General features: G+C 37.5%; 1 protein-coding gene across 6 annotated transcripts in view; it reads right to left on the bottom strand.

Annotated features, from left to right (window-relative positions):
• Positions 1-1,606: 1,606 nt before the first annotated feature.
• ATF7IP (activating transcription factor 7 interacting protein) overlaps positions 1,607-24,137 on the bottom strand; it is a 105,781-nt gene continuing 83,250 nt past the window's right edge. For 5 of the 6 annotated variants that reach the window (XM_031049927.2, XM_031049924.2, XM_031049926.2 and 2 more), the window contains 5 exons: positions 15,937-16,015; positions 9,648-9,815; positions 8,573-8,758; positions 5,694-5,806; positions 1,607-4,321 (listed from right to left, as the gene is read on the bottom strand). In XM_031049927.2, the coding sequence (XP_030905787.1) occupies positions 3,905-4,321; positions 5,694-5,806; positions 8,573-8,758; positions 9,648-9,815; positions 15,937-16,015 (963 nt within the window). In that variant the 3' untranslated portion in view covers positions 1,607-3,904. The remainder of the gene's footprint in view (positions 4,322-5,693; positions 5,807-8,572; positions 8,759-9,647; positions 9,816-15,936; positions 16,016-24,137) is intronic. The other variant, XM_031049923.2, reaches the window with a different exon arrangement.

Raw genomic sequence — 24,137 nt, 5'->3', positions numbered from 1 at the left:
ACTGCTGCAATGTCAGGTGCCCAGTGGCAGCAGCAAAACCCAAGGTCAGGAGCAACTTTGTATCAGGCTACTGAAAATAAGACGAAAAAATTCGCATGAAGTGCAAAGTAACTAAATCCAACCCTTCCACTTAAAAGCCACAGAGAGATTTTTAGGCGTATATGAAAGTGGGTTATTGGAAACCTCCAGCAATGAACATTTTATGGAATGGCCTAGTCTACAAGCATGGTGTTAACAGACCCAGGAATGTTCCTGGGTACTTTAGTAATACTTTCAACTAAGTCTGTTAACTGAAGTAAATTATTTCTGGATGTTTATTGTTAGCAGAAATTCAGTTTCTCAATAGTGTCATTGTTTCTGGGAGGTAAAGAGTAATAAAATAACCAGCCAACCCACAACACAGGGAAAAATGTCACGAGTTAAGGAATTAGGCAGTACTCCTGTTCGCCAGTGTAAGGGCAAATACTGCATTAATGTGCTTCCACCATGACAAAGATTTTGCAGAATTAGCTCAGTTCATACAATCATAGAATCAACTAGGTTGGAAAAGACCTTTAAAATCATCAAGTTCATTATTCCAGGATTGCTAAGTCCACCACAAAACCATGTCACAAGGGTATCAGCGATAAGGTTTTTGAACATGTTCAGTGACAATGATACTACCACTGCCCTGGGCAGCCTGTTCCAATGCCTGACTACTGTTTTGGGGAAGAATTTTTTTTCCTAATATCCAGTCTAAACCCCCCCAGTGCAGCTTGAGGCCATTTTCTCTTGTCCTGTCGCTTGTAACTTGGGAGAAGAGACCAGCCACCTCCTGGCTCCATCCTCCTTTCAGGCAGTTGTAGAGAGTGACAAGGTCCTCCTAAGCGTTCTCTTCTCCAGCTGATCCTCATCAGACTTGTGCTCTAGACCCCTCAACAACTTCACTGCCCTTCTCTGGACCTGCTCCAGCACCTCAGTATCTCACTTCAGGTGAGGGGCCCAGAATTGCACACATTATTTGATGTGCGGCCTCACCAGTGCCAAGTACAGGGGAATGATCACTGCCCTGGTCCTTCTGTCTACACTATTTCTGATACAGGCCAGGACGCTCTTGGCTTCTTGGCTGCCTGGGCACAAACTGGCTCATGTTCAGCTCCAACAACCAGCACCCCCAGGTCCTTTTCCATGACGAGGTTTCCAGCCATTCTTCCCCAAGCCTGGATCATTGCATGGGTTGGTGTGACCCAAATGCAGGACCTGACACTTCGCCTTGTTGAACCTCATACATTTGGCCACTGCTGGGATAAAACAAAAGTCAACTGTATGTTGCTTATTTAATCTCTCAACAAAAAAATCAACTGCATTCTGCCATACAAACCAGAAATGGATCCATTACGCCAGAATCTGCTTTTCACCATCAGTTCAGTTGTGAACTACGTCTTTAGTAAATAAAGATGAGTCTTCTTTCTCTAGAGATACAACTCATAAAACCTTCAAACACAATACCAGACCACCTCCATTGGAGGAAAGAGAAAAATTCTAACACAGGACTCACCCCCCATCTATCCCACGCAACACAAAGCCGAGAACAGTTTGGGCTGGAATCACAAATAAATAAGCAGTGTAAATTCTAGGTTTTATTCTAATGTTTATTTTGATTTTCAAACTATAAAATCTCATTGTACTGATATGGCCAATGGCCCTTTGGTACCACCTCAAAAGCATATTAAAAACTTGTCCAAGGAGGACTTGACAGCCATCAACTGGAAGGAACTGCTCTAACCTCTACTACAGAACTGGCTTTATAACGACCCAACTCTCCATAAGCAGACTAATTGAATTATTAAGTAATCCATCCTCCAAATATGCAGACAAAACAATTAAACATGGAAAAATTCAAGGCATTGTTGATTATTGGCACCAGTATAACAGGGACAACTCTTACTCAAAGGCAAGGTTACACATCTTCATACATGAGATTCAGTGTGAACCTTCTCCCATGATATTTGGATTCAGACAGGATTTTCACTTGCCCAAATCAGTAAATCTGTGATACTTTAAATGCAACATTCCATACAGAGAATATTCGGAACTTACCTGACAGAAGTGACAATCCCAGCTACATGAAGGAGTGCAGTAAAATAGTACAAAACCCTACAGTGCTGTTTTTTTTACTGTGAAAGCTCTTGAAGGGAACAGAACAGAATCTATCATCTCACAGGATATTCCACCAGCCATGTTTTGGGATTTCATTTTTCCTGCCCTTTATTCAACTTTGCTTTACATATTTTAAGAAAGCATTGAAATTAAAAAATGTCACCTTCTAAAGCTTTGCTGTATTAATAAAAAACAGACCGTTTCCGTTCTAAATCCACTGTTTAGCTCTGCTAGGTAGGAATGAGACCGAAAAGTGCCAAAATAGAACTCTTACATATACTCTTTTGTCCAGGGGCATTACAGTTTGGTTCTCTGAAAAGCAAGTTTTACACGTCAGTGACAGTGGGACAGATACCCCAATTTCTTTTCTTAGCTCAGAAGCATCATGAAAGCATCTATTAACATTTGCAGTTGCTCACTAGCTTTAGGTCAGTGTCTACAATAATTTCTAAACTGCTTTTGGTGTCTTAGCTTTCTGCAGAGGCAGGCAGGTGATGGGACAGATGACTGGGAAGCCAACTTCTTAACTTTCTGCACTTTGTCCAAACTGAGTGCAAGCTGCTAGAAGCTTTTATGGTGCTGCACCACAGAGGTTTCTTCTTTGGCTGAACTGCAGCATACAGCTTTCCCAAAAGAACAGGGAAAGGCTCTGGTGGAAAATCCCATCTGTATACTCTAATATTCTTGACAGGACAAAAATTCTCAAGAATACTCAAGACAAGAATACTCAAGAATTACAGTGAAGAAAGGGTTGAATGATACTGCAGATAAAAACAAATCCAGCATCAGCAGATGTTACACTTTCTGGTCTTTACAGAAATAATAATTACTGCAGGCCAGGGAAATGAGAAGCAGTAATGAAAGGCTAGAAATGTAAAGGAAAAAATAACTCCAAGCAAAATAAAAAGAACACCACAAGGTATCTGGCTACATTTTATTTCTGAAATTATTCTTTAAGGCACAAAATAAATCTAAAAAATAGGGCTGGATGAATGAAGGGAGAAGTAGAGAAATTATCTGAGTTGGAGAGGTGTAAATGCAGTCTCTACAAATCCAGTTTCAGATCTGACCTGGGAATGCTCCCAGTGTGAGCGGGGAAGATTGTGAAAGCAGAGGAGCATTCTTATTTAGGAGAGGTAGGAGGTAGTGGGTTGATTGTTTCTTTTTCCACCACCTCCACATTTACACACATATTGGTTCCCTGGCCAGACTCAAATTCCCTTCCCTCCCCTCAGAGAGCTCTTCACAGTTTGTAAAGTAAGACCAGAACATTCAGTCTTCCAGTAGAAAAAGTGACACCTTAAACCACCCTTTGCATCACAGCCTGCTCAGAGTGGTGGAGGACAAGAGGCAAATCTCTTCTTGCCCTTATGTTAGTGCCTTGGTAGGTATTACAGATGTTGCGTGTTTTGCTTCAGACAAACTGTAATTCTTTATTTTGTTCCCGCTCTGAAGCAGAATCCCAGGCATGCAGGGTGTCCTTGGGTAAAAGGTAGGTATCTAGGTGGGACAGCTGTCATGGAAGGGAAAATAAAATTTTCAAATGGCCCATGACTTGAGCTATCCAGAAAAACACAGGCTCTCTTGCTGCAGGTGATACTTTTATTTTTCTTTTGGTTCTGAATGCATGTAGTGTACCACACAACTGTCTAAATAATCCTGCAGAGAGGACTTAAAAGTGAATTTCATGCAGGGGATCCACCCCCCCAAAACTGGGGTAAATCTTTGTAGTAGGACAGGTTTAAAGGCTCCAAAGATCTCTAGCTTAACTGCTCTGGGAAGAGATCACATCTGTGGACTGGGGGTCACAGAAGGGTCCAAAACGTCCATAGATGTCCTTAGCCCGGACTGCAAAGTAGTATTTGCTGCCAGACACAAACTGTGTAAGAGTGCATGCCATAGGTAGTGGGAGGGCCTTCACTTCCCCAATCTTCTTCCACTGGGAGGGCATAGTGGCGCTTGGGTCCTCGTGGTAGGCATAGAGATGGTAACTGTCCACAGTGGCACAGCTCCGGTCCACCTCCATGACACTCCATGACAGCACAATACCATTCTGGCTCTGTACCCGTGCCAGCTTCAGCTGGGGCTTTTGAGGTGGAGAAGTATTGGCAGCTTCTGGGGGCAGACGTGGTGGCTGTGGTGCCTCTGGGAGTGGGGCAGGATGTACAGGGCGTGGTGGGTCCTAAGAAACATAAGAGCAATAAGGAAAAGGTCAAAGTCTGCAGTGGTGGAAGGAGACTGATTCATCATTCCCCAGGCAACTGTAAGCAAATGAGCCTGCAGTCACCCAGCCAGCACAACTCTTAGTCCTGTGTGTGGAGGCAAGAAAGCAGCAGCAAATGATGAGAAGGGATGGGACCAAGGATGCCACAAGTTCTTAATATGTGCATATAAAGCCCTAGCTGTACAGATGATCATTGCCACGGATATTTCCCAATATCCTCTGCTTCTCATCCAAGAGGTGATGGTCTGAACACTGTGCTCTTTTATCAAGGATGATCAGGCAAGTTCACAACAACTTTGAGCTAATCCACATTTTAGCTGCTGTTCTCACATCACCCAAAACACCTCAGGCAGTAAATTAAGCTGACAACTCATCAGGCAACCAAGGCAGGCTTTCAGTCACAAAATGCAGAATGGGTAGTGGTGCCATGTGGATTTTATCACTTTAAAGTGATCATAAAAGCTCAATCTCAGTTTCCAAGATATTTTGAAGTAAGGACACAAATGTGGCTTTCCATTGTTTTTTGGTTTTGTTTCCTTCCCCCGTCCCCAACACCACAGAAACAGTTCTAGGTATCTCATTTATGTTAGTTAAGGAATGTGGTTACAATAGGAACACAATTTTGTTATGCTTCAAACCAGACACCTTTCAGGTTGGGTTTTTGTCATCTTAAGTGTTCTGTGTGATATTGGCTTGATTTATTCTCAATATTTATACCTGGAGGATACATTCGGTTCAATGATGTTTAGATTAAAAGAATAAGTAACTGCATCACAAGTGATGTAACTGCCCAACAGTAAGTATTTGAGGCAATGTATCTGTTTTAGTCTCAACAACAAAACATTATGAAATGAACCAGAGTAAATTCTCAAATACTTACGAAAAGGGTTTGAGGTGATGCAGAAGTAATCACTCCCAACAGTGATAAAACTGAAATCTGGGAGTTGGCAACTTTGAGATCTTGTCTGTATCTTGTTCTCCTACCTCAGTTTTGCAGACAGCTGTACTGAGAATCTGGTCATCCAATTTGTAGCCAAACCATGACAAAACTTTTTAGTGGCAGTCCTTCTGTACCTTAACTCCACAGCAAACAATTCATGCTATTGGTGATCTGGAGAACATTGGGGTAAGCTAACAGACTGCACAGCTTTTACCAGTCTTGGCAGAAGTTGCTGCAAGTGACAGGATCGTGCTATGCACATGAGCTGACTGCAATGTGTCTACAAGGCATTTCACTATCCTGCAGTTCACACTAAGAAGCAATCTGGAAGACATTAATGAAGAAACAAGCCTATAAATTGCATTAAGTAATTTCAAAAGGACTACTCACAGCATGCACTTGCGGGGGTCGATGATGCACTGTAAGCTGAGGTGTTCCAGATCCAAGAGCTAGTCCATTGTTCACAACATATGCAGTTGTTTGAGGCATTCGTACTGTCATACCTATAAACACAGTGAATACCTTGAGTATTCAACACTTAAAATCAGCTAAACAGAACAATGGGAGACCAACTCCTTGGCTTAGCTGGATGACACCAAATTTCAAACTGATACACTCTCCTTGAACTGCCAACAGACCGATGAAGTACTGCACAACAACAAAATTACCTTCCATCCCCTGAAATTGTAAATGAAAGAGAGCAAGTGCTATGTCTGCAGAGGGGAGAGAATACAACTGTGCAAACTTCTGTAGAATAAACAGCCACCTATTTCTCATCTATGAGAATTCAGACAGATACACTGTTTTAGCATGACTGTTGTTCTATCTCAGGAAATTACAACTATCTGAAGAAAGATGGCCAGAAATGCCTTGAGATATACAGTACAAATTTTAGCATTATTTCTAGTTAGGCATGCTACTTAATTGATGTAGAAATACAAAACTATGAATTGCCAAACACTTTGGATAAGTTCTCATAGTTATTCTGTCAAAGACAAAGCACAGAGCTCTTAACTCCTGAAACATCTGCTACTGACAAAAAAAGATCATTTCAATGATAATATAAACCAATACACACCAGTAGCAGCATTTCTGAAAGCTGTATAACAAATACAGTGGAAAATGCAGAATGGACTAAAAGATTAAAACTTAGGACAGCTAAAAGGATTCAAGACATATGATTGTCTTATTACCAGTATGTAAAACCTCTCTAACTGGCATACCAATATGAAGCCTTGAAATAATCTGTACACTAACTAAACTAGTCTCTCACCTACTCAGGTTAACCACCTGGCTTCCTTGTCCTGAGGTTCAGAGAACACACAGTGCTATGCAAGAACAGTCATATTCTTGTGTCTTCTGTGGCTTGTCAGACAATAGTACTGTGTAAGACACAGATATACTTTTTAACAGAGTAACAGAACTGCCTCTAACCAAATCAGAGAAAAGTCCAATTTTGAAGGAACCTCTGGAAATGACCATGCCCAACTTTCTGTTGAAAGAATGATTTTAGGTTAGGTAATTTAGGGGCTGGTCAAGGTGAATCCTAATTATGTTCACTCAAACCTGCCTTGATTTCTGGGATTTCCAGGCAGACAACTGCAGGACAAGCATTCACTGTATCACTGGACAATCAGGTCAGAAGCATATTACACAAGATCTCATTGGATGACCTTGACTGAAAAACATGAGTTCCTACCTCATCTTCAATTCTCCTAGAAAAGGCCTTAAAATATCACATTACCTATTTTATGTTCTTCAACAACACATTAATTATCTTACATGTGTAACGCTAAAGGTATTCTGGAGATACTAATATGAGTGATGTTTAATTAGTCATAATAGCTGCTCTAAAATTAGCAGTAGATTCTGACAACACCATGTATTTTGGCACAGAAGAAGAAAATACTATTAAAGTTAATTAATGTAAGTGAATGCACAGTTAAGGACTCAAAACTCCTTCCTAACAACAAGTAGATGACATGCATCTAACTTGCAACTAAGGGTAATGATAAAGAAAACCAAGTGTGGGCTGAGGCTACCTTGTCTTTCAACAGAAGATGCAGACATGCCCCTCAGAAGACAGGGCTAGTCAGAAGAACCTGAACTCAAATGAACCTGGCATAAGAGCATAAGTTTAAAAAATATCAACAAGTAGTCTGACAAGAACAGCAATTTCCTTACACCCTGACATTTCACAGCTAAACAACCATTAGCTCAACTCCTGGTGAGCACACCTGATTTTTCAGTCTATGGCAATGCAGCTGAGCCCAATCATAAAAGACGCTTAGAATTACATTGCTACAAACACAGAGATATTCTCCTTTCCAGAAACTATAGTTTCAGAACAGTTAATTGACTATATCTGCACAAGCATACACAGGTACAGTCTTACATCGCTCAAGCACATAGTGTTCTGATTTTGGCTTATACAAGTGATGTCTGAAAAATCACTACCTGGATCTCACGAAAGTAGGCTTATACTCAGTGTACTAAACCAGGGAAATTTATGTTTAACATAAACACGTTAAAATAATCATAGTCTAGCAGCTGTGGGGAGCTGAAAAAAAGGCAGTTAAGATCTATCACTTTGTAACATAGTATAGACTATAATTTAAGGTCTTTATTTCTGACATAGACTACTCAGTTCAGAAAATCAGTTTCCTGCTATGGGAAGATACCAGTTACACGTTTGCAAAGTCAAGATGAACTTGCTGACATCTCTGGTCAAGGAAATTCATGCAAGGATCAATTTCTGATACATTTGGTAAGGAATTTAATCTGTCCAGGCCTAGAGAAAATAGGAAAATTTGCTGGGCACAAGACAGATTTTTAAAGAACTACATATGATACATATGTAACTTTTAGACAGGAAAATGGCCATGATTTACTACATACTTATATGTTTTGATCTTACAGTGGTGCTCAACACATTATCTTCTGCTACCTTGTAAAGCATTAGGCATGTCATTCAGAGATACTTAGTTGGCAAAGGTAATGCCCAAGATTACTTAAATCTTGGTTTTCCTCATTCACATAGCTGCAGGGGAATGATTTCTTCATAGCCTGAGATTTTCTCAAGCCTGTAAACTGGGAAAAAACCCTAACCTCTATAATTTGGACTGTAAACTGGACAAAAAAACCCAACAAAAAAAATCCAACCCAACCCAACAACAAACATGAAACAAAAAAAACAAATCCCACATCCATGAGGTAGAACGTATCAAGCTATGTTGTGCAAAAATGCGTATGGAAGAAGGCATCCCTACCTCCAGTCTGCGGGTTGACTGGCCTTAAACTTGGGCTTGACATGATAGCTCCTCTTACAGGATTCTGAGCTGGAGGTGCAGGAAGAGTGGTATAGACCACCTGATGGTTTGCAGGGGCTCTTGGTATAGGAAGCTTTGCAGCCGTTTGAGTCAGTGACCGGTGAGTTATGTTCACTGTTGTCGGAACTGGAAAAGGAAGGAAAGACCACAACCTACAATGAAATTTTATGACATTAAGGTGATACACCTATTCCAGAGCACACACCTCTTTTGGAAAACTGACTCATCTGAGCTATGCAAAATAAAAACTCTCTCTGTGGAATTCTATCCGCTTTTGATAATGCAAGAAGAAAGAAAACAGCCTAAACAAACAGTAATTTTAATCTGAAATAATAACGCCAATATATACATACAAATTCCAGACAGAAAAATAACACCCCCCCCCCAAAAAAAAAACAACTAAAGGGTCCTGAATGTAAGACAATTCCAATGTCAACTGATCTTCAACAACCATTTACAGAAAAGGGGGGGGGGGGGGAAGAGGATCTATATTTCTTTATGTTAGAAAAAAAAAAAGGGGGGAGGCATAGAAGGAATTACAGTGCAGACAAAATTATGTTTAATAACTACGGATGGAACTTCAGTGTTAGTCCTGCCATTCACTTTGCCAAAAGGATTAATTGCCAAATGCAGGTGGAAGATCTAGGAGGGATGTTGCTAGTGGGTTTTCCCCACCCATTACTTCAATAATGCAACTGCTACAGGTTTCTTCTCCTTCATTTTTACAAACAACAGTACATTTAATAATTTACATAACTGCCCTTAGCAAGATTTCTTCCTCTCCATGCAATTAATTTGATCCTGAATGCTTTCCAAACCAACAGGACAACCTCTTTTAGCTCATGAGTTTAAAAAAATAAAAGTTATGGTAAAATTACTAGAATGGAAGATTAAAACATGATTTAAACATTCTGAATATTCACCTGAAAACATAAACAGAAAGTAGAACACACAACAGTTTAGTTTAAGTAGAAAAGTGTTGCTGCATTTGTATAATGGTGTAAAATGAAATTACCTGTAGGTAATACATGTATGGTGGTCTGCGAAGGTCCACTTGTTGGTACTCCTGTTTGCTGCACAGGGTTTGGCTGTGAAGACTGTAAAGGCTGCAAGGGTCGAGCCACAGGCTGGGTAGATATGCTCGATGCTGTAACAGGTGTCTGCTTCTGCTTCTTGCTATCTGCTTTGAAAAAAAATGAAATTATAGATGATACCAAACAGATGTCAGATCATCACGGAGATTTAAAATCTCTCCTCCCCCCATTCACAGTTTAGCAAGGATACTTCCTAGAATGACACTGCTTTGATCATTTTGCTATGCAAACAAACTGCAAAATTCCTTCAATTCATCTCACTTCCATCATCTCTATCTCCGCTCCCCCACACTCTATGTTTCATTCTACCTTTATGAAGCCTGTGTATTTCAGCATAATGGAAACTGAATTCTGTGGCAAAGTCTTCAGAAGTTTGTATTTAAAAAATAATAGCCTAAAACCTTAAAGAGGACCAAACACTGCTGTACTCAGTTTGTTTCAAAAAAAAAAGATAACAATTCCCTAAATAAGACTTATCTACCTTTGATGCTTATGTCCTTTTGCATTTGCTGACTTTTTCCTTTGTTCAAACTCTTTTTTTTTTGCTGTTTTGAATTTTCATGCTCTTTTCTTAATATAGGGGAGTCACTTTATTATTTATGGAAACTTTTAAAAGTAAATTTAACTAGTTTTCTCACACTGACACTCCTCCTCAACATGACAGTGACTTATGAGAAGTGACAAATAGCATCTGTATCTGTAGTTTACTACAGCAATATTTTTCCCTGCTCCAGTTTATCTGTGGCAACATAAAAATTTTAAAATGCAAGTCAGCATGTAATCACGCCTATGCACAAGTTGAATAAAGAAGAATTAACAAGCTTTTGCCTGTACGTTTCAGGTAGGTTAGAGTAGTAGAGGGAAGTGAAAGCACCATGAAAACCTAAAATCACAAGATAAGAAAATAGATTTTAAGGATATAATTCAAAACTAGATTTATCCTAATAATATTGTATATGCATCAGCCCCTAATTTAGTAAAAGTCTGCACAATATGAAAACAAATAATTCATTAATATGCTTGAGAAAACATATCAACAGCATATTGAAGAACACGTTTAGAAATTATCAATTAAGTATTTGATTTCACAGCATTAGGAAGAGGGTCAATGGCAGTGTAGCTCAAAATGTTGGGGTTTTTTTTAGCAGTTGGAGATTATATTTATAGTTTCATGAAGCTGTCTTTTAACACCAGCTACTTACAGCTTGAAGTACCCTTCAGAAACTGCTATATGATAAATATAATTCAAGACCTCAAAAATAAAATGTAATATAAATTGCAGATCATACTCTCTTTCTGTAGACTGAATAGCTGAGCTACTTCACTAAAGCCATTTTATGAAAATATTATTTTCTTTTTTTCAAAGTCTATAAAAGGAGCAGTAAAGGGATGCTCATTTTGAAAACAGAAGGCGAGATACTTCCTGCTCTTCCATCAAGTAACAGGTGTTGTGATTAGATCAAGCTTCTTTTATTTTCCATGACTATGAAAAATAACCCAGTGTTCAGCAAATTACTTGATTCTAAAAAGATTCATACTGAGATGCTGTTTACTTTGAATATTCACAAACTCATGCACATTTCAACTGCCACTGTACAATTTAAGTGTTGTGAGTGCATCCTTAGTCATGACCTAGGGAAGATGTTCTCACTCATGACTCAGCTAGTAAGAACTCTAACATGCTACGGCTGTAAAAATGTAGTTCAAGCAAAAATGATAGGACAAATGTGAGGAGTTTTTGGTTTTCCTTTTGTTTTTAATCTCACACAGAAGCAAGTTCATTTGTCCCTGACAAATCAAGAGCCCTGCTGAGATTCCAATTGCTGGAAAGTAGGTCAGGATTGCACCAGTCATGAGAAGTGATAAAAGATAACCAACCAGACTTCACTAAATAAATGGAAACACTTAATGAAAGTTAATGTAGTTGTGAAAAGAAAAAATCAGCATGGAAAATAGGAAGACTGGATGCATAGTAAGCACAGGACTAAGGTTAAAAGCAATACAGAAATAGTTCCAAACCTAAATGAACACAGCATCATATTCATTAAACATGTGGACCTGTAGGAGACAGGGCAATCTGATTTATGGAAATGAGCATAAAATGGAAATCATTACTATGGGAGGTGTAAGCAAAACCCTAAACCTAATACACAAATTGGAAAATAAGAGGGCCTAATTTCCATGCCAGAAAATGAGTCTACACACTGTAGTTATAGCAGGAAAGAGTTTTAATCAGCTTACTAATTCAGAAGTGGTGTAGTTACAGAACAGCAAACATACCATATGCATGTTCAAGAATCAGACAAAAAGTGATCCAGAGAACTACAGACTTTTTTAATTAGATTAAAAAAACCTAACAATAATGTATGTATTTAATATTTTTTCCTACACAAAATATACAAAGAGTGGAATATGGTTGGTTTTGAGACAGTTATTTGTGCATCTTAAATTACAAATGTATTTGCTGTTTTAGTTTTTATATAATTGAATGTACTGCACTACACAAGTATTTGATAAAAATAGCAAGAGGACTGTAGAAGTATTGCAAGATACTTGCAGACAGAAAAGTATCAAGATTGTTCTTTGACAAAAAGATGACAATTGTTCTGACCAGAAGTTAAAGTAGTTTCTCAAATGTTACACAACATTTTCATGAGTAGCTTTTGCACACATCAGAAGGTATGCACTGAATTTAGTTACAGTGTATTAAACTGGAAGATGCCATCATTATGGAGGTGGACCAAAAACATTAAGTCAGAACAAAGCCAAGACTTGACAACTAGAAAATAAAGGATGATTGAGAGCACAGTATTAGCCATTCAGGAACTGATAAGAACTTCTACTATTCATGTGAGAAACCATGTGTAGGGCAGTGATGATGATCAGGAAAACCTGCATATGATAATTACAGAGTGCCTGTGTGTGCTTGTCTGATATAAAGTTTAAGAGAGAGGAAATGCAAATATAGAGAGGAAATGCTGTACTGGCTACATCAGTGTGATGGCAATACTGTTCTTTCTGCTTATGCAAACGACTATTTGAATGCAAGCTGCTGTATGTTAAAAAGGGGTTGGAATTTGGACACAGGTTTCTATGTTAATAGAGTGGGGTTTCAAAATGCCAAACTAATAGCTGTTAACAGTTACTGTGTTTTCTAAGAGTCAAAACCTGGTGGGCTCAAGTACATGATAAAAGGTCCTAGTCACTATGACACTAAAAACCAAACCAAACCAACCCACCCCAAAAATCAACCAAAAATCCTCTACCCTGAAAAGATGATTAGTCCTTAAAAATAACACACGGTTTTGGCTAAAAACCATGACTGAAGACTGGGCCTGATGACTGTCTATATAGGTCTGGTCTTCTGTGCCCCAGTACAGAAACTTTGATTACAGTTTATGTGGAGGATTTTCTGTTAGAAAATGGCCATGGGGTGGAGGATTTTTTATTAGAGAATGGCCACAGGTTATTAATGGAAATGTACAGCAAGGGTCATGAGGCTACTGAGGAAGGTTAGTTTTGCAACGAGAACAGATGTTATATTCCGTCATGTCTGGAGGAAAACAGAATGGGAACTGAGAACGGTGGAGCAAGGAATTATTTCAGATAAGCAGAAACCGCAAGGCCTGACGACAGGAACTACAAGGCTTGACGAAAACGGATATGATTAGAAGCCATTCTCCAATCAGCTACACAGCCGCTTCGCATGGACATTTGTATCTGACCAATCAAACTAACTGTTGACAGTTTGTGGTTTTGTGTTAGTAATCTATGAAACTATAAAAAACGCTATGAATATTCAGTAAATCAGAGCATTCACCATAACTCTATGAGTGTCTGTGTCTGACTCTCGAGCCACCCACAAGTTTAATAATCTCACGAAACACCTAAAAATTCCATAGTTATTAACCTAAAGTTTAAGTCTAATTTACTCTATATGCATACTTTGGAAAAAGGAAAGGATGGCAAGCAGATTACATTAACAAGTTTATAAATCTACCACAGTGTTAAAATTTATTCTCAATCCAAATCTTCAGCGATTTCAGCCAACAAGGACATACAACATAGTTGTATACTACCAAAATAGTGTAACTTTGTTCCCTGGTTGTGCCTAGAGAGATTTAAAGGGAAGCACGTAACAGATATTTTTCCAGGTATTAACATCTACTTAAATACGTTTTGTAAGCAACAGAATTCAGTTTACTCAGTATGTGGGTGACAGAGCTTTAAACAAAATAATCAGGATCTGAGTGTTTCCCAGAACACTGTATATGTTGCTCTTCTATGTGAATTAGCACTGAACTGATACCCCAGCATACTGTAGCAAACATCATAATGCTGGTGGTGCTTTCTATCCTGAGATATTGTCCCAATGAACCTAGAACAAAATAAAACTTGCTCTCCATTTGCTATAAACAAAGTGCAGTGGAAAAAATATTTAGCCAAAGGTATACACATGCATGTCATTGTGCAAAAGGTGTCAGAAGTGTACTCTTCCTCTTTGCAACCTGAATGTTGTTATCAAACCATGTTAATTATTTCCTGAAAATCTTGCTCAAAAGCCTAGAGATGTGTTTTCACTGCATGGTGAGACTCAAGCTTTTATTGGGGTTTTAGTCCATACATTTCAACTGACTCTTCACAAAGTCTAAACATAAACTAATCTACAAGGCTGCAGACTACAGTGAGAGACTGCTTTGCAGTGAAGAGACAGAGGAGATACACCATCCTGAAATTACCCCACTAACCTTTCTCCCTAACGAAAGGACACTCAGAAGAGATGACAGTGGTAAAAACTTGATTCTCTCTGTTTTTCTGACACTCAGCTAAGCAATTCACAGAACCATCAAAATCCTGGCTGGAAAGGACCTCTGGTGGCCATGGTCCATCATCTTTGTGACTATTCTTTAAGTAGTTGCAGGCTACTATTACACTGTCTCTCAGATCGTTCTCTGCCAGACATGCTATGCTTCTCTAGGCCACTACCATCCTGACACCATCTACTCAGCCCTATCCCAAGGCTACCAACTCTTCTGGACAAGGAAGGGGGAGCCAAAACAGGACCTTATATTTCAGCTGTGATCCCACTAGCGTCAGTGAGGGAAAAACACTAACTCAGATTTAAACGAGAACACACTGTTGGCTCATACTTTTATTAGTAGTGGATACCAAATTAAGAACCAGACTGTAAGCTATCTGAAGTGCATCATGCTTCTCTAATGCTTGTATATCACATGCACCCCCTTCTGATATTAACACTAAATTTCTTCCTCACTGAAACAAATGCTACTATGTGCTAATATGATTTTTTACATTTGTATAATAAAAATACAGAGCAGATCATGCTACCAAGGAAGTACATGTATAAGTTGATCACATTAGCTAAAGAGATAGCTATCAAAGTTGTCTAGAGGAATCAAAATGATTGGTGACTGAACTTCAGAACAAAAGCTCAGGGGCATGTATTAGAGACCACTCAGAACTAAAACTTTATCTCCAACAGCAGAAATATTTTTTTTTTCAGTTAAGATGACAGTGCCATAAATGGTCTTAAATACAGACTTGTATTACTTCTCTGAAATACTGTAATTCTTCACCAATCCAGTGCTAATTATAAGTACACCTGCCCACAGGTCTGCAAGACTTACCAAAAAAAAAAAAAAAAAGGTCTTCTTTTCAAAGATGAAATGCATCCAAACTGCCAAAGGTTGTAAAAGCACAACTATATTTAGTCTAATCTTGGCATTCAGTCCCAAAGCAAAGATCTGCATTTGGTATTTGAACTCTTGCACATTAAGTTTTTTGGTTAAAGAATGATTAGAAACTGTAATAATCTAATGCCTAAATCCCAACTGTAGAATTAAGATGTCTTTAATGAATCAGTAAGCAGAAAAATTAAATATATATATAAGAATCCACAAAATATGATAAAGAATTTGAATGTCTCAAATTATTGCCCAAACCTAATGGATTCAAGCACAGACAGCAACAATGCTTAAATTAAGGTACTGTAAAAACCTTCTACAGTACGTGAATTCCCTTTATTTAATGCCTATGAGAATTCTTTAACAACAGTCATGTTTAACTGAAATGTCATTAAATAAAATACACGAAGCAGAAACAGAGGTCTCTCCCCTTCTGTCATCCATGGGATGAAATAATACTTGTAGCTTGATCACCTCTGTATCTAGCAAAATATTTTTCACCTACCTTGAGAAGAGCTATCGTCCTCTTCATCCAGTGTAAGATCAATGACAGCTCCTGAATCACTTCCTGTGACCTTCCCGCTCTGAAAGACAAAACTCCTTCATTTTGCAAAAGCAAATCCAGGGAACACAGGTGGAAAAGGGGGTATGAACTGAACATTCAGAAAGAGAGATCTCAGAATTTTATACTCAATTAGAAGGGAACTGATGAAATAAGCAGGAGGAAATTTCAGCCAAATTTTCCATGACTCGAAAAACAGACAATAACCAAAAGACTGTACTGTGATACCAAATACTGAAGAATTTTTAGCTTTGTAAGGAGTAAAAACATCTGATGACTACTAGTAGCATATTGTTACTTTACAGGTAAATAAATAACAATTTGGTGTTTTAAAGTATCTTTCAATTATGACTCTAACATTTTAATCTGGTTTTTATCTGTGCTTTCCTCTACAGCAGTATAACCTTTTGACAGAAGAGTCACCAGGACAATATATTATTTATTTTGAGACAGCTTCAGCCCATGTGCATATAAAGAAACTGACTTCACAATAAGAAAAAAGGAAAGCCTCATTGGAACCTGTATGCTTATAAAACGTCATCAAATACTATCAGAAAACTAACTGTATCCAGCTTCTTATTTTGTTATTATATTTTCATCCATTGTCACAAATTTTAACATTCTATTAATCTACGCATGAAGCCATTTATAACCATCTCTTTAGAGAATAAAGGGAACGCTTTAAGCTATTGTGAAGGCTGTCATACCACCTCCCCATCAGCCAACCCCCCCCCCCCAGAGGATCATCAAACAAGATTTATCTTTTGAATAATTGTTGTTCCCTGGCTGTTCAGACCGGAGTCCAGGTTTTTAAATATGCTTTCTCGAGAGAAAAAACAACTTGAATTACGTCAATTTCTAGTTCCCTAAACTTGCTGCAAAAATTAGGTTTTCTCTTTTTTTTGTAGAAGAGATGATCATTTATTGTTGGACTGAACTGCTCCCAATTTATGGATTAGAGTAAATCAGATTCTTTAGGACAGGCAAAGGGTTTGGAAAGTAACATGATTATCAAAATCTCTGAACAATTAACTTGGAAAAAAGCATGCCCCACATGGCCTGTACAAATGCCAACATGATAAATACTAGGAAGATTAGAGATTTTTCTGTGCAGTCAGATGGGGACAGATGCAAAACCCCTAAGCATTGAGATTATCTGCTCTATGACCTTTCATTTGGTTAAAACTACGCCTTTAAGGAGGTCCTAAAGACAATTCTCACACAACCAAGGCATTGAGAAGAGGGAAAAGAGGTACTGTATGATTACTAAATGTAAACAAAAGCTGTGTCCAAATTATCGGTCACTGAATTTGGAGTGCCTGACATGACTCTTCATTATGCATTATTAAAACCCCATTTCTTCTTAAGTTCTGATGCTGTCACTGATGAAATTCTGCTAACAACCTAGAGGATACACAATTTGAATAAGAAATACCTAACTTTCCATATTCACAGGCAATAATCCCTCTATAGGGACTCCATCTTTACTATACACAGAGAAACATCTTTCAGATTTATTAACCATGGAACTCTTCTGTCAAGTGATTTCTATTTAAAAGAACAGAGCTTCAGTTTTCTTCGTATGATGAGCTGATTTACCCACTTGAAGCTTAAGATAAAAGACACAGTTAAATAATCAACGATTGCTTGATTAGTATAAAGTCAAGAGGAATTTCATTCCAACTTGATCATCTTCGCAGTCAGTGGTGTGTATTTTGAACTATAACTCTCTGCCAGGAGAACACAGACTGAAAAATGGAGGGAGATTTAGAAGGATGTACAAATGGAACCACGTGGAATCATTCCTGCCAAAACCAAGCAACAACCTGTTCTCAACTCGTCAAGAAAATAAAGCCACCCCTTTTTTGCATATCATGACTATTTTACTGAGGAATTCTCTCGGGGAAATTTTTTTGTTACAAGGACTTGTGAAAACTCCAGTTTACAACAGAGGTATGTTTGAGGAAAGGCTAGAGAGAAACAACTGCTACTACTTCTGTAAAAAGAAGGGAATGGGATTCTGAGGAAACAGCCATGTCACACACCAGAAGAGGAGATTCAGATGTGCTGCTTTAAGCAACATTAGAATCCACCTTAAGAAGGCTTGCAGCACTAATGAAGGCAAAAGGAAGCCTGACATTGGGCTTTCAGTCATGTATGAACAACATTAATATTTATGTCAAAAACTGAAATAAGGTAGCAACTCTTTTGGCTCCTAATATTAGATTTCAGCAAGCATTTAGGCAGAAAATTAATACAGAAAAGCAAAGTCAAGCCATTCTGCTCTGCTGTCAGTTTTCAGCTTTCTCAAAACACAGGAAGCCAAGAACCTGAATCTGTTTCAGCTGACCTCTGCAAAAGAGCAAGATGATGCAATTATACCTTTTCATCAGCACAGTCACACTAGTGAAATAATTAAGACCATTTAACGAGAATGCAAAACACATGCCAGGTGTTTTAGTCCATAAATTGCCTAGCAAGTCTGAACAGAAGATTCAGCCACCTTAGAATATCAAAAAAGATGGAACAGAAACAAAATAACCACAGTAATAGAGTGATCTCTCTCTATTTAAAGATCATAGTTATAAAAAACCTCAAACCAAACAAAACCACAACCACCCAAAACACTGTTTCATTTGGCAGAACTAGAACACCAGTCTGCAACAGACCAGAAGCGGCACTTAAACATGATTGTTTACAACAGCATTTTGGTAGTTTCTAGTAATCAAATAGAAAAAAGTTTACATTGAGATTTAAAAGAAATGTAAATTGCCAAACTCTTTTTTTCATCCTTCTTAACAGCCCACGTATCAACATATACGCCTTTAGCTCCACATAAATAGAAATCCTGCAAGATACTATCATTCATGATGTCATTTTGGGCATGTTTCATCCATAGCTGATAAGTTAACTTTCTACAACCCAGAATTAGCAATATCATGAACTGAACTATTCTGGTAACTACAACCGCAGCTGAGTTGCCTTATTTTAAATATTTCTCTGCTGTCACATAGCAGCCAGGAGTGTAACAATCTTAGCACAAAACAATGCAACAAAAAAAAAATAGATTAAAAATTAAACCTAACAAATTCTACTATTAAATGTCTCAGTTTTAAAGATAAACATGAAAAAAATTAGGAAGAAAGCAAGGAAAAAACCCCAAGACTTCATCTTTTCCTGACAATTTTAATACAGCCACATTTTTTATCTTCATCTGGTCAGTGAACTTCCATTTGCAGTTAAGATATTTTTCATAAAAACAATGTCCCATAACTGAATATTTCATATTGAAGCATAATGTAGATCCAGCCAAGGAAGACGCATGCAATTCTGAGTTGAAAGTTGAAACACAAGGTGATGGGGGAAAGAGGACTCTAAGGTACAATTAAGAGCAAAAACAAAGGTGAAAAAAGGGAACAGGAGGGGATAAAGGGAGCAGGGGAAAAGAGAATTACAAGCCAAGCATCAGCTGAGCATGCATTGCCACAAATACAGATGTATGGTGCCCGTATACTGTAATGCTACCCTGCTGTTCTCAGTGTTGCGCATTTCTCCCAAAACATCTAGCCAAGCAGAAGGCACCTTCACATTTACAATCTTGATCTGTTTTGAAAAGTGTGCTCATTAAAGAAAATCTTGGCAAATAGCAGGCCCTCTCTGCTACAGCTTCTTCAATCTGCAAAGTCATGTCTGCATTTACCAATAAATAACTCCCCCTGGGCTGTGCTTGCATGCCACATACCTCAGGCAAGCATGAAGGAAAAGAATTCTAATGCCAAGCACATAATTTGTGAATGCAGCAACTGAAACACTGTATAAGAGGGGCAAAACCAAAACATTGAATCTTATCTCCTTCAAATATCTGAGTGAAACCTGCTAAGTCCTGAAACAGAGCCTAAGTCACAACCTCTTCTATGCTTCACTTAATCAGTTAAACGTAAACTGCTTTATAGTGCATAAGATAAAATACTAAAAAGTATGTATAAAATAAATGCAATTATTCAAATTTTTGCATTTCTCTCACTTAACTTTGTATTGGAAATTGGTATTTTTAAGTCTACTAGCTACAAAACGCTGAAAAGTGATCTGAAAAGTACTGATTCTTCTGAGTAACAGTTTAAAATCTTTTTTTTTTCTATTATGACAACTACTAGAAACAGACTTTGCTTTCACTTCTTACATATTCATATTACAGTAATTACACTTCAGGGATTTCAACCAAAGGTTGGTAAAAATTACCTATACTCAGAATTTCATGTATTTTCCACTGTATATACTATGACAATTTAACAACTGCTTTCTTCCAATCGCATCCACTAAAGTCTTTTTAACAAATACAGTACTGACAAACAGATATACTGACAAAAAAGACAAACTTATGGGGAAGAGTGCTAAGAAAAGGCAGCAATAGTACAGATTTTCTTGAGGAGGAAAAGAATTATACAGTGACTTTCTAGAACCAATGCCATATGGATATTACAGAAATTTAAAAATGAAATAATGTTCTTAAAAGTAATAAAAATCCTGGAACTTTTTAAAAATGAACAAATAAAGTGAACAGGCTCATTCAAATTTCTAATCACATTTAAGACATGCAATAAAACCAATGTAAATGCTTTGAAATTAAGAACTTCCTTTTGGAAGATTGCTGTTATACCCCAGATGTCACTGAGCACAATATCTAATAACTAACCTATGCAAGTCAACAGTAACTTTATCGGGAGAAATCAGAAAGGCATCAGCCTTGCAATAAAATGAAGGATTGAAGAGCTCTGGTGCTGAAATAATTCAGAAGCAGTTTCCTCATCTGCCTCTGGAAAAGCAGGGGCATTGAGACAGGCTATTATATTTTTATGTTTTTCCACATGCTGAGACCATTTCACAGAGATGTAAAATACACTGTAGTGGAAGAGTATCACTTTAGCTTTGCTATCCAGCAACTTTTTCAGACCAGCACTGATGCAAATTAGGTTGATTTATCATTTGTAATTTTGAAAAGAGAGAGCAAAAGAAAAAAGGGGATGAAGGTGGAGGGAAAAAAGCTATTCCAATTCCATGAGGACAACAAATACAACAAAGGAGACTGAATTTACAAGCCAAAGCATGTATGGTAGACACAAAGTTGAGAAAAGGGGGTATCTTCCAGTATAACTATAATTGTGAAGTTTAACACAAAGAAGTAGTTACAACCTCACAGCATACATATGCCAATGGCCAACTAGTGAAGAAGACTGGAAAACAATTTCTAGAACTCAAAGTGAGCAACCAATGCTACCTGTCGCACCATTTAGTATAACAGCACACATACAGACGCCAACATGCCACAGGTATTGTACCACATAAAAAAACAAAAGGTAGATGTTGGTATGTTGAAGGAAGTTGTGATTCACATAGATACATACAATAAGAAAAGAAAGTTTTGGTATTATATAACGCCATGGTTCAGTTTTTCACATCGAGATAACAATGCTATACATTGTAATGCCACCTGCTTTTCATAAAGGAACAATTCAGTACGCAAAAGTGGAAAATTAAGGGAAAAAAATGCAACAACAAAAAAATACAGTACAAAATAAAAATTAATTCCAGGGTAGTAAAGATCTAAGTTCTGAAGATTACATGTGGCACACTGACACAGTGCAGACAACTTTATTATTCACAGTTTCTACAGTAACAAAACAGAAAAAAATCTGGGGGATTGTAAAACAAGACAATCCATGAAGCATCACATCACCACAATCATACATGACACTCGGCGTTATATAATAGCAAAATCAATGTTAAAGTATGGGGAGTGATGTTCAAAATATGTTCAGGGAGCAGTGGGGAGGGTGGTGATGCAGTTTGTATGCATAATTGTAAGGCCTATATCACATTTTTAGTCATCCATATACAAACTACAGATTCCAAACACAGTCTAAACAGCTGTGAAAATTATTTAATACATTTTGGAGCCTATTTCAGTCACTAACTGCTTCAGCACCTGACTTATCACTCCTTAAACAGCTATTTTTCCCAATGCAGTAGAACTCCCACAAAACTGGAGTTATTATTCCAGCCTTGCAAAGCTGCAATGAAAATTTATTTGACCAGGTACCAAATGTATTTGTCATCTCTTACCAAGATAAAAATGGAAATGATAATGATGCAAAGTTAGCAGTTTACTAAGTTCACAGTTTGCACAAACAAAATTTCACAGGGTTGCAATACATGTTTTGATAGTGTATGGTTACATACAAGACTCAAATACTATTCACTGACATTTTACATATCGCATTTATGAGACCGCTGTGTTCCCCCTACCCTTAACTGATACAGTGCAACACCTTCTACAGAACAATGCAAGCACAGAAAAAATGAATAATCAGTCTTAGTAACCCCTAAGTATTATATACCCTCTAATTTCTTCAGTGCTAAGAGTAGACATTGGCTCTGATACCCCTGTTCACTACAAGTGGTGAGACATTGGAACAGGTTGCCCAGAGAAGCTGTGGCTGTCCCATCCCTGCCAGTGTTCAAGGCCAGGTTGGATGGGGCTAGACAACCTCTAAGGCCCCTTCCAACTCAAACCATTCTATGACTCTGTGTTGTTAGTCAGAATCATAAATCAAGAAGGCTAAGAGATTGGCTGGCAGAAATGCTGTTTTCAGGCACTAGCAATCATAACCCCAACTAAAAGCTACATAAATGAACACTTAACACAATGGTTAAAATATTACTTCTGTGATTTTGTTTTTCTTTAATCAAAGAGTTAAAAGGGTAAAAGGGTATATAATAAACACACACATGCATGTATGCACACACACACAAGTCTCTTTACTGGTTTTTATGCTTTTGAGGTGAAACATCTACCTTGTTTCCCCAAAGCCTACTTACAGTTCCCCAACAATACTATGTAGGATGTCCATCTTGGATGATCAGTAAATATAATACTTTTCAGATTAGTATAATGCAGCTTTTAAAAGCTATAAACCATTCTTGCTACAATGTCATTCCCAGCTAGATTGTCTCAAATTTTTGGCCACAAATGACAAACTGGAGCCTACAAAACACAAGTACATTTCCTTACTGAAAGCTGCTCTCAATAACTGCAGGTGGTCTAGGTAGTACAGATACAGTTCCAGGGAACAACAAGTCACTTTAAAAGTCATACAAGAATGGATTTACTTGAATTTTGTTCCTTACAATAGCCACTCAATTCAGTTATGTCAAGTCCTGTTGGGAATTTTTTAAATTAATTTTTAAACTGTCATCCTGCTAACAACTTTATAATTTAGAGTTCTGATTAGTCTCAGGTAAAGGTTCCACCTCACAGATGAAAGGTAGTTGCATTTTAAACAGCACAAATGTAATTTCAGAGACAAAAATCAGGTAGTCCATTTTACATATATAATTATGTATGTTTATTTTCAGTGACAAAACCATGAAATGCAAGAAACATATTAATCAGTAATGCTTCAACAATATAGAATAAATAGCTGCTTATAAATTGTAAGCTGACACCCACTTTGTTCACATTTGTTTCCCAACTGACATTCACAAAGTTTATTACACATTGCAAAGTAAAGGGATAGGAGTTATAAATGTATTTTATTAACATTTAGCAGATGAATTTCCAATAGTCAGTGGAAAAGCTTAAATTAAACTGTAGTTCAATCAAACAAATCAAGGTATCTCGGAAACAATGAGAAATGGATAGGACACTGATGTGTTTTGTTAAACTAATATAAACTGAAAAGATGAAATTTACACTGAAAGATTTGCTCCGTAAGAAGATAAGGTGCACCTGGAGTAGGGAAGAGGGAAGAAATGACTATTCACCTGACCCAGTATTTTAATAAATATAATGTAATAAATCTTGAACAGACTGACTTTATGCCAGACATTTTTAACACATCCAACCACATTCAAATTTGTTCAGTTATTTTATGGCACAACATAATAAAAGCTGCTTTCATAAATTCTCTCAGTACACCATAGCTATATTTATATATTATATATAATATATATAAATCCTATATCTATAACTGGGATTCATAATAAAATACTTTGAAATCACTCTAAGGATTTGGTATATAATTAAAAATGCCTTTGCCTCTGTAACAATAATATTTACGCTAAAACATTAAAAGTGCTTGTCATGT

Source organism: Melopsittacus undulatus, chromosome 5 (assembly GCF_012275295.1).
Source record: "Melopsittacus undulatus isolate bMelUnd1 chromosome 5, bMelUnd1.mat.Z, whole genome shotgun sequence".
Classification (NCBI taxonomy): Eukaryota; Metazoa; Chordata; class Aves; order Psittaciformes; family Psittaculidae; genus Melopsittacus; species Melopsittacus undulatus.
This window is presented reverse-complemented; position numbering and strand designations above follow the sequence as displayed.